This window comes from Bufo gargarizans, chromosome 10 (assembly GCF_014858855.1).
Source record: "Bufo gargarizans isolate SCDJY-AF-19 chromosome 10, ASM1485885v1, whole genome shotgun sequence".
NCBI classification, from domain to species: domain Eukaryota; kingdom Metazoa; phylum Chordata; class Amphibia; order Anura; family Bufonidae; genus Bufo; species Bufo gargarizans.
This window is the reverse complement of record NC_058089.1, coordinates 76315970-76331682: the sequence shown is the minus strand read 5'-3', so window position 1 is coordinate 76331682 and position 15713 is coordinate 76315970. Positions and strand designations below refer to the sequence as shown.

Genomic DNA, 15713 nt, shown 5'->3' with positions numbered 1-15713 from the left:
TGATAAAGGAGGGTCCACTCACTAATCACAACTTTATCTTATGTTTTATCATCATACTGCCATATAGAGCCCCCATATGACCACTATGACAATTGGATTCCTGCCATACCCGGATGGCTAAATTTCATCTAAGACTCCCCCCTGGCCAAGAACTCCCGATTGGATCAATCTGCTTGGGTGGCCCCACATCTTTGAGGGCTTTTCTGAGACTGTAATATTGATGGAACTATCTTTATGATCAGATTGGTGTGACTGACTCCTGTCACCCCCACAATGGGTGATATTTGGGTGACTGCTTTGCTCTGGAGCAGCACAGCTTTGTACACTGGGCAATATCCATGAATAATACTGGAGTGCTGCCCCGTTTAAAGGGGTTCTCCAGACTACGGGGAGAGGTAGCGCTGGAACAGAGGGAGTTTTTAAAAGTGATTGACGCTAAGTTCACACCTGAGCGTTTTACAGCGCGTTCAAACGCGCTGTAAAACGCTCAACACATGAAAACCAATGCTTCCCTATGGGAATGGTTCTCACCTGGGCGTTTTACAGCGCGTACGATCGCGCTGTAAAACGCCCGACGCATAATCAAGTACTTGAGCTTCTTTGGGGCGTTTTGACGCGCGTTTGTGGCCATAGGACACTGCAGTCAATCACACAAACACGCGTCAAACGCGCGTTTACTATTACAAAAAACGCGCATAAAAACGCGCGACAAAAATGCGCGTAAAACGCGCGTTTGAGAAACGCTCAGGTGTGAAAGCAGGGTTAGACTTTTTCCTTTTCCACTTATATATCTTGTGCCTCTCATTGTATTTTTGTGGATAGAACTACTGTAAAATGTAACCTTGTATTGGCCACTCATGTAATGTAACGTGAATTCAAAAGATTTGAGAATGAATAAACGTACGCAGGCTAGGTGAATAAATATATTCACTAAGTGTGATTTAGATAAGAGATAACATGGAGCAATACCCCGTGAATATAAATTTTTTGTCATACACAATTACTGCCACAGGATTTTCTTGTCAGGTCATGTGACTATACTAAGTCAGCCTACAGAAACAATGTCCTTCTTTTCTTTGCACCTTTAGGCCTGGGATCTGACTGTCCGCACATGTGCTTATACCAACCACACAGTGTTACCTGAGGCTTTAGAGCGCTGGCCGGTTCATCTCCTGCAGAATTTGCTCCCAAGACACCTGGACATTATCTATGAAATTAATCAGAGACACCTCAATGTACAGTCTTAGTTCCAATATTTGAAGAACTTATTCCCCTCTTGTACTAATCTTATGCTCCTCTCCCTTTCCTGTCCCACATGTGTACCTTGCCCTCTTCTCCCCCCGATGTCTAATCCACTTATGTTTATTCTTGCACTGCCACTTTCACCTTAAGACTTTTCCCTGTCCTCCATGCAGCGAGTCTCTGCCATGTTTCCTGGAGACCTGGACCGCATGGGCAGAATGTCTCTTGTTGAAGAGGGCTCAGTTAAGCGTATTAATATGGCTCATTTGTGCATTGTGGGCTCACATGCAGTAAATGGCGTTGCTCAGATTCACTCGGATATCATAAAAGACACCGTGTGAGTATGCGTTCTATGCATGAGGCCAATTTTCCTCTTTAGTCTGCTTCTTTGTTTTAATTTTACTATTTTATATTTTCAGTTTCCATGATTTCTATGAAATGGACCCCCATAAGTTCCAGAACAAGACTAATGGCATTACTCCCCGGCGCTGGTTAGTGTTGTGTAACCCAGGTCTGGCAGAAGTCATTGCAGAGGTAAGAGGTGTATGGTAAATTTATCATACCCACTGGTACGCTACAGAAAATTCGGAATTAAGGTGTGTTGAGTGCCTATGAGCCATCTGACGTTACAATGATCACATTACTGTGGCCTCATCCTATAACTGATTAGTTAGTAAAAAACTTCTACTGTCCTCTGAAATCTCCGATTTTTTTTTAGATGAGAACGATTAAAAAGGTCGTAATAATAGCCTCACCGAACTAATAGGACTATTGACGTTATAAGGGGGCTCCCTATACCTGGTTTTTGGCGTTAAAAAGTCTCATCACCTGGTTTTGTCACTATTTAAATGCCATTATGGCAACTGGCATATTTATGTCACCCTCACCTGTTTCTGAAAAGGTGAACACGTTTATCATCATTTATGCCAGAAACTGGCATAAATGATGACTGTAATCTATGCCAGCTATGAGCTATAGTAGGCGTAAGTCTGGCACACACACTGCTGGAAGAGGCATTTCATTTATGACATATAAATTATATGCCACCTCTGGCGGGCAGGGCCTAACAAGGTCTTGATAAGTCAGGGCCATGGCCCTGTAGCCATTTAGTGCCTGTTTAAGGGTCTATTAGTGTTCTATAGACATGGGCTGACAACAATTTAAAGCATACAGAAGAGCTTATTCTAGTGTTTTATGGTGATCTCAGTTCAGTAGAACCACTCTGATTCTGCCAATTGTGGCTGTATTCAAGAGTAAAATGGTTGTTCACTTTTTACTAGTCAGATTGGTGGAGGTCCGACTCCTGCACCCCCACCGATCAGCTGTTTGAAGAGAAGGCAGCATTCATTTGAGCACTGCCTTCTCTGCTCTGTTTACCTGCACGCCACAGCAATTGCAGTGGTGAGCATGTGTAATTACAAGTATGGCGTCCCCATTCACTTCTATGGGATAGCTCTGTAGTATTGAGCTGTCCCATAGAAGTGAATGGGGACTGATTTACAGATATTTTAATTCTATTTCCTGAACATAATTATGGGGGCTGCCATCTTGCCCGAGCTGTTCTGAACAGCATATAGCGAGCATTTAGAAAACTGCTTAACGGAAGCCCCATAGTCCATAGACAGAATGGTCAGGACGGGACCTCATTGACTTCTATGGGAGAGTTTTCTAGGCATGCTCTGTGACCTGTGCAGAGGTCATTGTACAAGGAGAGACTAGATAAGCCTCAACAATCACCTATTGTGAATGGTGGATCTTGTCTTATCTACACACAGAGGTGATATCATTACAGGCAGGATTAGAATAACAGATAAGCAGGTCACTGCAGTAAAGTGATCTGTACAGACCAAGAAGTGGTGCCTATTATTAGTCTTAGTGGACAGTGCGAAAAACAACATGATTTTATGGGTTTTGTTTAAATATGGATCTTAACATTGAATAATAATAACATTAAAAATAACATCATCAAACATTCTTTAAAAATATGTTAAACATATGATTAGATATATGCCACTTTTGTGGCATATATCCGGCGCAGATTCTGACGCATCTTTCCTGCTAACGCCAGGTCAAAAAAATGGGCTTGGTGTTGGCAGGAAGGGGATGGGCCGACAGGCCTGTCTCATTCATCATTTTCTATGCCTGTTTTAGGTGTAGAAAATGTTCTAAATTTAAGACAGACAGGGAGCTGTCTGACATTTAGAATTGGCGCTGGATGTGCTGAAGTTATGTAGAGGCCGGCGGCACCTATTCATAACTTTGGTGATCCACTGACTGCTATAAGGCTAATTAAGACCGACGTCTAAAACGCCGGTCTTAATAAATGTGCCCCTAGGTCTTTTTCTGATGACCGATTCCCTTAAATAGGAAGCAGACTTCAAAAAGATTGTCATATGTAATGCTGGTACAGTATTTATTCTAATCCCCTTGCTTTCTATAGCGCATTGGAGAGGATTACATCACTGACCTCGACCAGCTGAAGAAGCTACTGAACTTTGTCAATGATGATGCATTGATCAGAGATATTGCAAAAGTCAAGCAGGTTGGTAAAAAACCCACAATCTTTACACATGGTACCAACATTCTGCACATTAAACAGCTTGTCCAGTTGTTATAGCTGCCCCCTATTACAGCAGAGAGCAGTCCTTCCTGGGCTCCACAGTCTTACAGATGGTGATGTTACACTGCGCAGGCGCATCTATTCATGAAAGTGGGGCCTTGGCCATTGGGTAAAATTCTCATTATGATTGCAACCCCTATTTCTCGACTACCGAAACAAACAAGCCCATTTCCCATACTTCATTCTTCTGTGGGTGTCAGATGATTACATTCTATTTTTAATGACTTTCCCACATGAGCTCGATTTAGTTAATCATTTTCTCAGGTATTTTAATGAGCCACTTTTACCAAATCAGAGAAAATTGACAAAATCATTGTGAAGGCATAACATGATGATTAACACATTCTCTGCTTACTGGTGCAGCTTCTCTGCAGACATGTGTGTTTTTCTCCACCGCAGCTCACTCAGCTGGCATCAGCTTTCATTACAACCTCGCTGTAAAGTGAACAAGTCGGATGTGCAGACATTTGGTGTTAACAAACCAATAAGTGTTGTATGTGAAGAATATCTTTAATCTACCAACCCAATAAGGCCTCATGCGCACAAACGTATTTTCTTTCTGTGTCCGTTCCGTTTTTTTTGCGGTCCGTATGCGGAACCATTCATTTCATTCAAAACGGAAGGTACTCTGTGTGCATTCCGTTTCCATATGTCCGTATTTCCGTTCCGCAAAAAAATAGAACATGTCCTATTATGGTCCGCATTACGGACATTAATAGTTCTGTTCTTTTAGGGTCCAGCGGATCCGTTTTCTGTATACAGCAAAATACATACAGTCGTGTGCATGAGGCCTAATGCTCATAATGTGCCTCCTACAGGAAAATAAACTCAAGTTTGCACGGTATTTGGAGAATGAGTACAAAGTGAAGATTAATCCAAGTTCCATGTTTGATATCCACGTGAAGAGAATCCACGAATACAAGAGGCAGCTTCTGAACTGTCTGCATGTGATCACCTTATACAACCGTAAGTCAATTCACTTGGAGGTAGCAGAGTGCTAGGTGTCAGTGTTGACTTCACTATACTAATATCTGTGCAAAAAGTAGTCCTATACAGTCTTCTTCTATTGTGTAAACCGGCATACCACCGTATGTGCTGTAATTGCTGGTGACCAGGTAGACAAAAGCAGCATAAGATTAAATAAAACTGGATTTATTGAAAGTAAAGTCATAAGATACTTGTCTAGCAGCAAATAAAGTCCTACCAAACCACTGGTTTCTTCAGCAAAGCAAATCGTACAAGTCCTTTTACTTCGACAAAGTTCTAGATTCACACTAGTAGGATGACACCAGAAAGCTTATGCTATAAGGACGTGGCCGCATGTGGCGTAAATGATGTGGATCAGCAGCAGCAGCAGCAGAATTTTGTGTTGAACATACGTAGTATTTACAGCTTAAGCAAAGATTTTAGAAATCTTATCCACACGCTACAGAGAAAACCCACAGTGTAAAGTGACTGCACTGCAGGTCTTTAATCTGTAGTATATGGCATTTGTTGCTGTAGGTGTTACCCGCAGCTCTGCAATGCAAAGGTTGAAAGCAGTGGTAGACCTGCTGAGATCCTGGCAGTGATGCCACCATAAAATCCAGTCCATTTGGGGCATGTTTGCAGCAGCAGCTTTTTGGCCCTATCTACTGCAGGTTTTCCGCAATGGACCTGCTACATATCACTGCACCTTAAGTGATCACAAGTCCATGTCCAGCAGTGGTTTGTTCAGCTTCTCTACAGCAAAACTCAGCTTCAACCTTTTAAAGGGATTCTGTCACCAGGATTAACGATATGTAGATATTTATATGTGCCCATTAGTCTTAATGCAATGTTTCCAATCATCCCTCTGTTTATGACCTGTGTGCCTTATATTCTTATAAAAATCGATCTTATTCATATGTCAATCACCTCTGTTAGGAGCCCAAGAGGTTGTCCCACGATCTCCTGGAGCCCGGCCGCGCCCATCGATCTGGAGCCCAGCACCGCCTACTACTTTATATTCACTGCACTATCATGACGTCATGTTATCTCTGCGCCGTAGTCTCGCGCAGTGGACAAGTGGAAGCCGATGCCAGTAGTCCGAACGGGCGCAGACTACAGTGTCCACTGCGCCTGCGCGAGACTACGGCGCAGAGATAACATGACGTCAGGATGGTGCAGTGAATATAAAGTAGTAGGCGGTGCTGGGCTCCAGATCGATGGGCGCGGCCGGGCTCCAGGAGATCGTGGGACAACCTCATGGGCTCCTGACAGAGGTGATTGACATATGAATAAGATCGATTTTTATAAGAATATAAGGCACACAGGTCATAAACAGAGGGATGATTGGAAACACTGCATTAAGACTAATGGGCACATATAAATATCTACATATCGTTAATCCTGGTGACAGAATCCCTTTAAGTATATTCATAGCCCTAGAGCCCTGCTTGTATGGAGAACGGGAGTGGCCATTCCACCCAATGTCTACAGCCATTCTTAATCTCAGATTGCTAATCTAATATATAAAGCTAAGTGTATGTATGTGTGTATGTCGGCTAAAGGAATCCGCACCGTTGCATTTACAATCACGAAATTTGGCACACAGGTACATCAGGTGTCTGGGAAGGTTTTAGACTGGGTCTCAGCTCTCTAGGACGTACCGTTCCTGAGATATTCCCAAAAAATGCATCAGCTAATAGAAGCTTGCAGGCCGTTAGCCTCCACATACACAGTTTTACTCCAGGTTTCCATAACAACCCAGCCTTTTTTCTTCACTGTTGTAGGTGAGCTTTAAAGGAAATCTGTCACCAGGATAATCGCTATTGAAGTTAAGCCATGGCCTAATAGCACTTAGTTCCAGATGTGCCTTTGTTCTAGCAATAAATGTTTTTATCCTCTGAAAATCCAGCTTATTTGGTATGCAAATGAGCTAGTAAGGTGCCCAGAGGGGTGTCACTCTTGCAGGAAGGAGCCCATACACGTCCCCTGCTACAATGTGTCCACCCTCAAAAGACAAACTTAAAACCACCGCCCCCAGGTTTTCTAATTTAGATTGATTAAAAGTTATGTTTTATATATGTTACTGACCCCCCATTTAATTTGATTGTGCAGTACTCTGGGAGAGCTACCAAGGTACATCTCTCCCGGATAGGCGATCTTTTCTCATTTTTTAATTTGAAAAAGCACAGCACAGTATTCAAGCTCTTCTCCTCTCTCTCCACAAAATGCCTGCTGGGGAGTGTCTTGATTTATATAGTAACTGGTAGGCAACTTTTCTTTTGGTTGCTAAGCTGTGACAAAGCCTTCTCATTGGCCCACAAGTTAGAAGAAGGGAGGGATGATCACCTGATGTGTGCTGTGTTAAAAAACAAACAAGAAAAAAACGAACGAATATTCGTCATTACGAATATATAGCACTATATTCTAAATATTTGCGGATTCTCGAAGTGCCGATATTCACGCAAAAAATTTGGAACACGAATGGGTAGGAGGGACTGTGTCACTGCACTTTTGAATCTCGTCTGTAAAGCACTGTGCTATACAGGGCTATACACACAAAATGACTGTCCAGTCAATGGGTGTGAGGCCTGTAAGGGTAACTCGCTCATCTACATGTCCATGTCATCAGAACTGAGAAGCAGCGCTAGAAGCACTCTTCTTTTGCCTTTGTCCAGTGCAGCGTGGTGTATGTGAAAGTTCCAGACTTCACTTCAGGGGCCCCAGGGGCCATCTTGTTAATGTTATTACTAAATGTCTAGATCCATGAATTAGGTCCCTTCCACCTGGCATGTCTCACGTCTCTGCGGCAGCAGCATTTCATTTAATGTGTCCTACAGGCAGTGCCATGTCCTGCAGAGCTCATTGCCCCTTCTGTGTCCTCATGTTCCTGCTGAATCTGCTAAGCAAAGTATCGGGATTCAATTCAAGGGCCAAGTATACTGGATGCCTGACTGAGGGGGGATTACATGATGTACTGGAAGTGATAAATGCCAGTGCAGTAAAAAGCAGGGGCCACTAACAGCAGCATTTACCCTGTACTGTACAAAGCTTGACCTGGACCCATGGAACTCTACTGCACAGGGAATCTGAATTCCTGCAGCCCTTCCCATAGTATTATGTTCTTTTTGTTCCTATGTTTATGAAGTTAGTAGAAAAGGGCATCTTCTCTAGTTTAAATACAAATATGTTAACATGCACAATCAAAACACTATGGCGGGGATTTATCAAAGTCCGGCATTTTACACCATCTTTGAAATATCTTAAGTTGCTGTACAATGTACAATATATATATTAGGTGCATCCTCCTGCAGGGCGTGCGCCAGAATGAATTCTACAGCAGCTCTAAGCAGCCATAGATTTCTGTCTTCATTTGCGCATATGAAAGATAAATTTGGAGGACCCGCTGGCCTCGCCCTCACCATGAACCATTTTAGGTAGAGTGGCGATGGCGGTGCAGAAACACCACTTGCAACAAAATTTGTCACAAGTGGCATTTTAAAAGTCCCAAACACACCACAAAAGTGACGCAGGGAGATTATAAATCTCCCCTTATAATCCCAACATCCCATAACACACGAAACTCTCAGCACATGCATTTAACATGTCCATGGGCCCCCCATTCACCAAACAGGGGCCAAAAGATCCCATTCAAGCTCTATAGCCATTCCCTAAACATCCACCTAAGCAATACACTTAGCTTGCTACGTGGCAAATCTTCCTGGTGTTTACACTACTGACAGCCTACCATCCAGCAGTTTTCCTACTGGCTGCTTATAATAGTTTTTTTTGTCAAATCCAATTATTGTACAAAACAATTTAGACCCTAAGAAAAGTTCAGGCTTTATGCACATTATCACCTCTGTTGTGCTTATTCCTCCCAGCTAAGCGCAGGATGGGGACATCTTCCAGAGTTTTCTAGGTTACGGGTGGGGACTGAGCCTCCCGACATTGTTCTCTATCTGGCTCTATCAGCCACCAGAGGCATCCGTCGGAGGTATACATCAGGAATTATCCTGTGGTTGAATTCTTATACAGTCAATTGCATTCCATTAATAACCTTACAACCAATATGAAATATCCACTATTTAATCCTAGCTAGTAATCCTGGAGAAATTGTTAAAGTTTCCTTTTTTAGAATAGAAGCTAGAATCTGTAATTTACAAACTAGTGACAACACCCGAATAGATGAGATGTAATAGAAAGGCTGCATGGTCAAATATGGCCTACTTACTTTTCAAATTGGTTTAATTGTACGAGACTAATGCTGACCTATGACTCTCCTAGGCATAAAGAAAGAGCCAAACAAGCAGTGGGTGCCCAGGACAGTGATGATCGGAGGAAAGGTGGGTAGACTATAGCATATTATAATGTAGCGGTCGCTTGTGAATTGACTATAAAATGAACAGCCTTTAGCTAAAACTCCTGAGGCAGCAATGCTGAACAATGTAACATTCAGCCAAATGGAAAGGACCCTTCCTTAAAGCGGTTAAAACCAGAAATTAAAAAAATATATATATATCTGCACTGGAGTAATACACACCACTATTTTAACAATGAATGGGAAGAATGAATAAAAGATGTCTGAGTAACTCCACTAAGAGATCACGACTAATGTTGATCGAGCATGCTCGGCCAAACACCAGCTCAGCTCGAGCATCCCGATGCTCGGCACATGGCTGTATTCAGCAGAATACTGCATGTGCTGGAGCGCAATGCTCGAGTCTCCTCCCCGCACTTTTTTGCTGCTACTCAGCCAATAAACATGCAGGTAAGTGCTGCCCTCACTGTAATGCTGTAGCCATGTTGGTTACTGGCATTACAGTGATTGGCTGGCCGGAATGTGTCATTTATTTTTTCCGTAGACGCTGCGGACAGTGACATTACCGGTGGTAACTCTCCTGTATAAAGTTTCCTCATCCCAAATACCTGTGACATTCCTTGTAGTTTTTTATTAGCCACTGGTGACAGCATTGACATTATCTGCGGGATATCTCCTGTGTGACGTTTCCACATCCCAAATACCTTTTTAAATTTGTTTGCGCATACACTTCCAAATCCTAAGCTACTGTACGTGTGACATACTTTCAAGCATATATAACATTTAATATGAAGAAGGCAAGCAGTAAGGGACGGAGAAGTGACCGTGATGCTGATGGTGCACGCAGAGGCCGTGGCCCTGGGCGCGTAGAAACTGTGCCTGCTGCCAGAGCACAAGAAAAACAATCATCCACGATACCTAGCTTCATGTCCCAGTTTGCAGGGTGGCACAGGACACCACTCTTGAAGTCAGACCAGTGTGACCAGGTGGTCGGTTGGATTGCAGCAGATAATGCTTCCAGCAGGTAAAGCGCCACCCTGTCTTCCACAAAGTCCAGTCTCAGTAGCCAACAGTCTGCTCAACACAATCCTCACCCTGATCTTCCTTCCTCCCACCATGGACAGTCTGGGCAAATAAGTGATCCCACACTCGGATATTCCAAAGACCTCTTTTCATCGCCATTCCTTGATTTTTGGGCCTCTCGGCAAGAATGCTTGAACAGGGACAGATCTTGTGCCCTTATTCCCAAACAGTCAAAAGAAGAGGACGGTGGGCAACGGCAATTAGTGTTTAATGAGGTGGATGATGAGGATTAGACACAGTTGTCCATCACTGAGGTTGTGGTTAGGTCAACAAGTCAGGAGGATGAGCAGAGTGAGGAAGTGGAAGAGGAGGTGGTGGACGATTAAGTCAGTGACCTAACCTGGGAAGGAGGGGGGAGGGGGGAGGGATCTGCAGCACCGCAACAGGCTGGAAGAGGCAGTGGGATGGCAAAAGGGAGAAGGCGGGCCACACCAAACAGGCCCGCAACTGTTCCACGGAGCATCCCCTTGTGGAAATCTCACTTGCCAAGGGGTAGGTGTTCCGCAGTATGGCGCTTTTTTGAGGAAAGTGCGGACGACAAAAGAATAGTAGTTTGCAACCTGTGCCGTACCAAAATGAGCCGGGGCGTAAACACTAGCAACCTCACCACCATCAGCATGAGCCGCCACATGGCATCCAAGCAGCGTAATAAGTGGGACGAATGCCTGGGTCCACAATCTGTGTCAGCGGGTCACACCACTGCCTCCTCTTCCCCTGTGTTACATGCTGGCCAATCCCCTGTTGAAGGCTCAGGCCCAGATGCCTCCCGCCCCCTGCACCTGGACCTTCGCAAACACCATCAGCGACCACATCCTTTCCGTGTCCCAGAGCAGCGTCCAAATGTCCTTACCCCAGCCCTTTAAACGCAAGCGCAAATACCCAGCCACCCACCCACCAACCCACAGGCCATAGCACTAAATGTGCAGCTTTCCAAATTACTGGCCCTGGAAATGTTGCTATTTAGGCTTGTGGACACTGATGTCTTCCACAGCCAGATGTCGGCGGCCATCCCGCAGTCCCCAGCCGCCACTATTTTTCAAGGTGTGCTGTGCCCGCCTTACACCAACGTGTCCTGTAACATCACACGTGCCCTGACCAACACAGTTACTGGGAAGGTCCACTTAACCTCAGACACATGGACAAGTGAATTCGACCAGGGACGCTACATTTCCCTGACGGCACACTGGGTGAAGGTTGTGGAGGCTGGGAGCGAGTCGTACCCTGGGATGGCACAGGTGCTACCGACGTCGATCAGGGTTTCTGCCAGCACCTACGTTAGTGGCTCCAACCCCCACTTCTCCTCCTCCGCCTCCTCCTCCACTTCCAGCTCTGAACTATCCGCTTGCAGCACCAGTCAGCCATCAGTTGCTAGCTAGAAGCAGTGTAGCACTGCAGTGGGGAAGCAGCAACAGGCAGTGATGAAGTCGATATGCTTAGGGGATAAACAGCACACCGCCGCAGAGCTGTGGCAGGGTATAAGGGACCAGACTGAGCTGTGGCTCTCGCCACTCAACCTACAACCAGGCATAGTTGTGTCTGATAAAGGCCGTAACTTGGTGGCGGCTTTGGAGCTCGGCAAGCTCACACACATACCATGCTTAGCCCACGTGTTCAACTTAGTGGTTCAGCGGTTTCTCAAAACCTACCCCTATTTGCCTGAGCTACTGGTGAAGGTGCACTGCGTATGTGCCCATTTCCGAAAGTCATCTACAGCTGCCGCCGGTCTGGCAACGCTGCAGCAGCGCTTGCAATTGCCAGCTCACCGACTGTTGTGCGACGTGAGCACGCGCTGGAACTCCACGTTCCACATGTTGGCCAGGCTTTGTGAGCAGATGGCAGTAGTGGAATACCAGCTGCAACATGGTCGTCGCCTTTCCAGTCAGCTTCCGCTCTTCACAAGCGTTGAGTGGGCATGAATGTCTGACCTCTGTGAGGTTTTACGCAACTTTGAGGAATCAACACAGATGATGAGTGGCGATGCCGCTATTATCAGCGTAACCAACCCACTTCTGTGTCTACTGAAACGCTTGCTGCTCACAATGAAGGCGGATGATTTGCATATGGAAGAAGTGGAAATGGGGGAAGACAGTACACAGGGTGATAGCTAGACCACCCTCAGTTCGTCTTCTCAGCGCAAATTGGATGATGAAGATGAGGAGGAGCAGGAGAAAGTTGCCTCCGCTACAGAGGGTAGTAACCATGGAAGTTTAATTCCATCTGTTCTGCGTTGGTGAGCAGAAGAGAAGGAGGAGGATGAGGAGATTGAGAGTCATCCTCCTGATGACTACAGCAAAGTCTTGCCTGTTGGTACTCTGGCACACATGGCTGACTTCATGTAAGGCTGCCTTTCCCGCGACCTGTGCGTTATATGCATTTTAGACAACATGGATTACTGGTTGTTCATCCTTCTCGACCCCCGCTACAAAGAGAACTTCTCATCTCTCATTCCTCTGGTGGAGAGAACAAGCAAAACGGTGCAATACAAGAAGGTCCTTGTTGAAAAATTGCTCCAAAAATTTCCTTCTGACAATGCTGGTGGCAGAGTCCGTAGTTCCTTGGGCAACCGAGAAGGGGAGACAAGGGGAACACACAGCAGTTCCAACAGAGGCAGGGCAACACTCTCAAAAGCCTGGGACAGTTTCATGACACCCCACCAGCACCCTCATCCTGATGCTTGGCTTACTGTCACAAGGAGGGAAAATTTTTGGAAGATGGTGAAGGAGTACATAGCAGACCGTGTCAGCATCCTCAATGATCCCTCAGTGCCTTACAACGACTGGGTGTCCAAGCTGGACACGTGGCACAAACTGGCGCTCTACATCTTGGAGGTGCTGACCTGCCCTGCCGCCAGCGTTTTGGTCTGAGCGGGTATTTAGTGCTGCTGGTGGCATTATAACAGATAAGCGTAGCCACCTGTCAACTGAAAATGCTGACAGATTGACTCTTATAAAAATGAAAAAAGGCCTGGATTGACCCTGACTTCTCGACTGTACCAGAGGAAAGCTGATGACCATAAAGGCACTTTAAATTTGTTGTTTATAACTTACTGAATACACTGTATTACCATGCACCCCTTCCACCACAAAAAGGGGTATATGGTTGAATCTTCCTTTTATCATCCTCATCCTCCTCTTCCATCCTATTAACATGCTTATTCATCGCATATAATGCCCTTGCGTATATGCCCTCGCATATAATGTTTTACAGGGTCAGCTCACCTGCAGGCCCTCGCATATTATGTTTTACAGAGTCAGCTCACCTGCAGGCCTTCGCATATAATGTTTTACAGGGTCAGCTCACCAGTAGGCCCTCACCTACAATCTTTTACAGGGTCAGCTCACCTGCAGGCCCTCGCATATAATGTTTTACCGGGTCAGCTCAACTGCTGACCCTCACCTACAATCTTTTACAGGGTCAGCTTACCTGCAGGCCCTCACATATAATGTTTTACAGGGTCAGCTCACCTGCAGGCCCTCGCATATAATGTTTTACAGGGTCAGCTCAACTGCAGGCCCTCGCATATAATGTTTTACAGGGTCGGCTCACCTGCAGGCCCTCATCTACAATCTTTTACATGGTCAGCTCACCTGCAGGCTCTTGCATATAATTTTTTCAATGGTTAGCTCAGCAGCAGGCACTAACCCCTAATGTTTTATAGAGTCAGCTCAGCATCAGGCCCTCAACCATAATTTTGTACATGGTCAGCTCAGCAGCAGGCCCTTGCCCCTAATGTTTTAGATGCTCAGCTCAGCAGCAGGCCCTCACCCCTAATGTTTTTAGAGGGTCACCAGCAGGCCATCAATTGTAATTTTTCAAGGGTGTGTATGATGCCCTCCTTTATGTGTAATAAAGGGTGTATTGGAGTGACGGTTCCTTGTAATTTTTGGCAGCCCTTTCACTTAGTGCATAGGCTTTATGAGTGTAGGAGTCCCACTATCTGAACAATTGTACCACAATGTGAATGAGGCCCTCCTTTATGTGATATACAGGTTGTATCGGAGTGCCTCTTCCTTGTAATTTTTGGCAGCACTTGCACTTTATATACAAGTAAATATCACAGAAAGAATGTTTCCTAACAATTTTTCCTCTAAAATCTCTTTTATCTTCGGTTTTGTATGTATTATTGTCAGTCTGTAAAAGTGGCGTACTACTCAGACAACATCATTCCCAGCAGCGGCCTGGGAGTCCAAGATGCATCCAGACATCCTCCACATGCTATTCCAGAATTATTTCGGTGGTGTTTCCATCAATTTCTGACCTTTTCGTATGAATCAGACACCTTCCCCTCTTCAGAGGAAGGGGTGCCTGGTTTAATGCTCAGGTTCTCCCATTGACCATTGACTCGGTAGAGCACTTGAGCATCCCGAGGGTTCGGCCCAAGCACTTTGGTGCTCGATCAACACTAATCACTATACCGGCGCAGATAGAAGGAGGATAGCTGAGAAGCTACTGAGCATGTTAGTCCACCGCTGAATGCAGGAGAAGGTCCAGAAGGAGACGGGCCAGACTTTTGGGATGTGATGACCCCTTAAAACGTCATCCAGACAACTGTATTTGGGATGTACACCATACGGATCGCAAATACAGTACTAAAGTTCAACTATGGGTTTGTAATATGGTGTGCAATATGGTTTAGGCCTCATGCAAAATGGGGTTTCGTTGGTCTGTGATCCGTGACCGTTTTTTCGTCCATGGGTCTTCCTTGATTTTTGGAGGATCCACGGACATGAAAAAAAAGTCGTTTTAGTGTCCGCCTGGCCGTGCGGAGCCAAACGGATCCGTCCTGAATTACAATGCAAGTCAATGGGGACGGAGCCGTTTGACGTTGACACAATATGGTGCAATTGCAAACGGATCCGTCCCCATTGACTTTCAATGTAAAGTCAGAAGTCCCTTTTATACCATCGGATCTGATGGTATATTTTAACTTGAAGCGTCCCCATCACCATGGGAACGCCTCTATGTTAGAATATACCATTGGATTTGAGTTACATCGTGAAAACTCATATCTGACAGTATATTCTAACACAGAGGCGTTCCCGTGGTGATGGGGACGCTTCTAGTTAGAATATACTACAAACTGTGTACATGACTGCCCCCTGCTGCCTGGCAGCACCCGATCTCTTACAGGGGGCTATGATACGCACAATTAACCCCTCAGGTGCCGCACTCCCTCCCTCCCTCTATTGTATTATCATTAGTGGCACAGTGTGCGCCCCCCCACGGCCCCCCTCCCTCCCTCTATTGTATTTAACTCATTGGTGGCACAGTGTGCGGCCCCCCGGTCCCCCCTCCCTCCCTCTATTGTATTTAACTCATTGGTGGCACAGTGTGCGGCCTCCCCCCCACATCCCCCCCGATCATTGGTGGCAGCGGAGAGTTCCGATCGGAGTCCCAGTTTAATCACTGGGGCTCTGATCAGTAACCATGGCAACCAGGACGCTACTGCAGTCCTGGTTGCCATGGTTACTTAGCAATATT

At 45.5% G+C, this 15713-nt stretch overlaps 1 protein-coding gene across 1 annotated transcript in view; it reads left to right on the top strand.

The window, feature by feature from the left end:
• The window catches only part of PYGM (glycogen phosphorylase, muscle associated), an 81002-nt gene that overhangs the window by 48628 nt on the left and 16661 nt on the right, over positions 1–15713 (top strand). Inside the window, exons 10-15 of the mRNA XM_044269762.1 lie at positions 1089–1235; positions 1416–1579; positions 1662–1776; positions 3683–3784; positions 4681–4828; positions 9116–9174. Coding sequence (XP_044125697.1) covers positions 1089–1235; positions 1416–1579; positions 1662–1776; positions 3683–3784; positions 4681–4828; positions 9116–9174 — 735 coding nt within the window. The remainder of the gene's footprint in view (positions 1–1088; positions 1236–1415; positions 1580–1661; positions 1777–3682; positions 3785–4680; positions 4829–9115; positions 9175–15713) is intronic.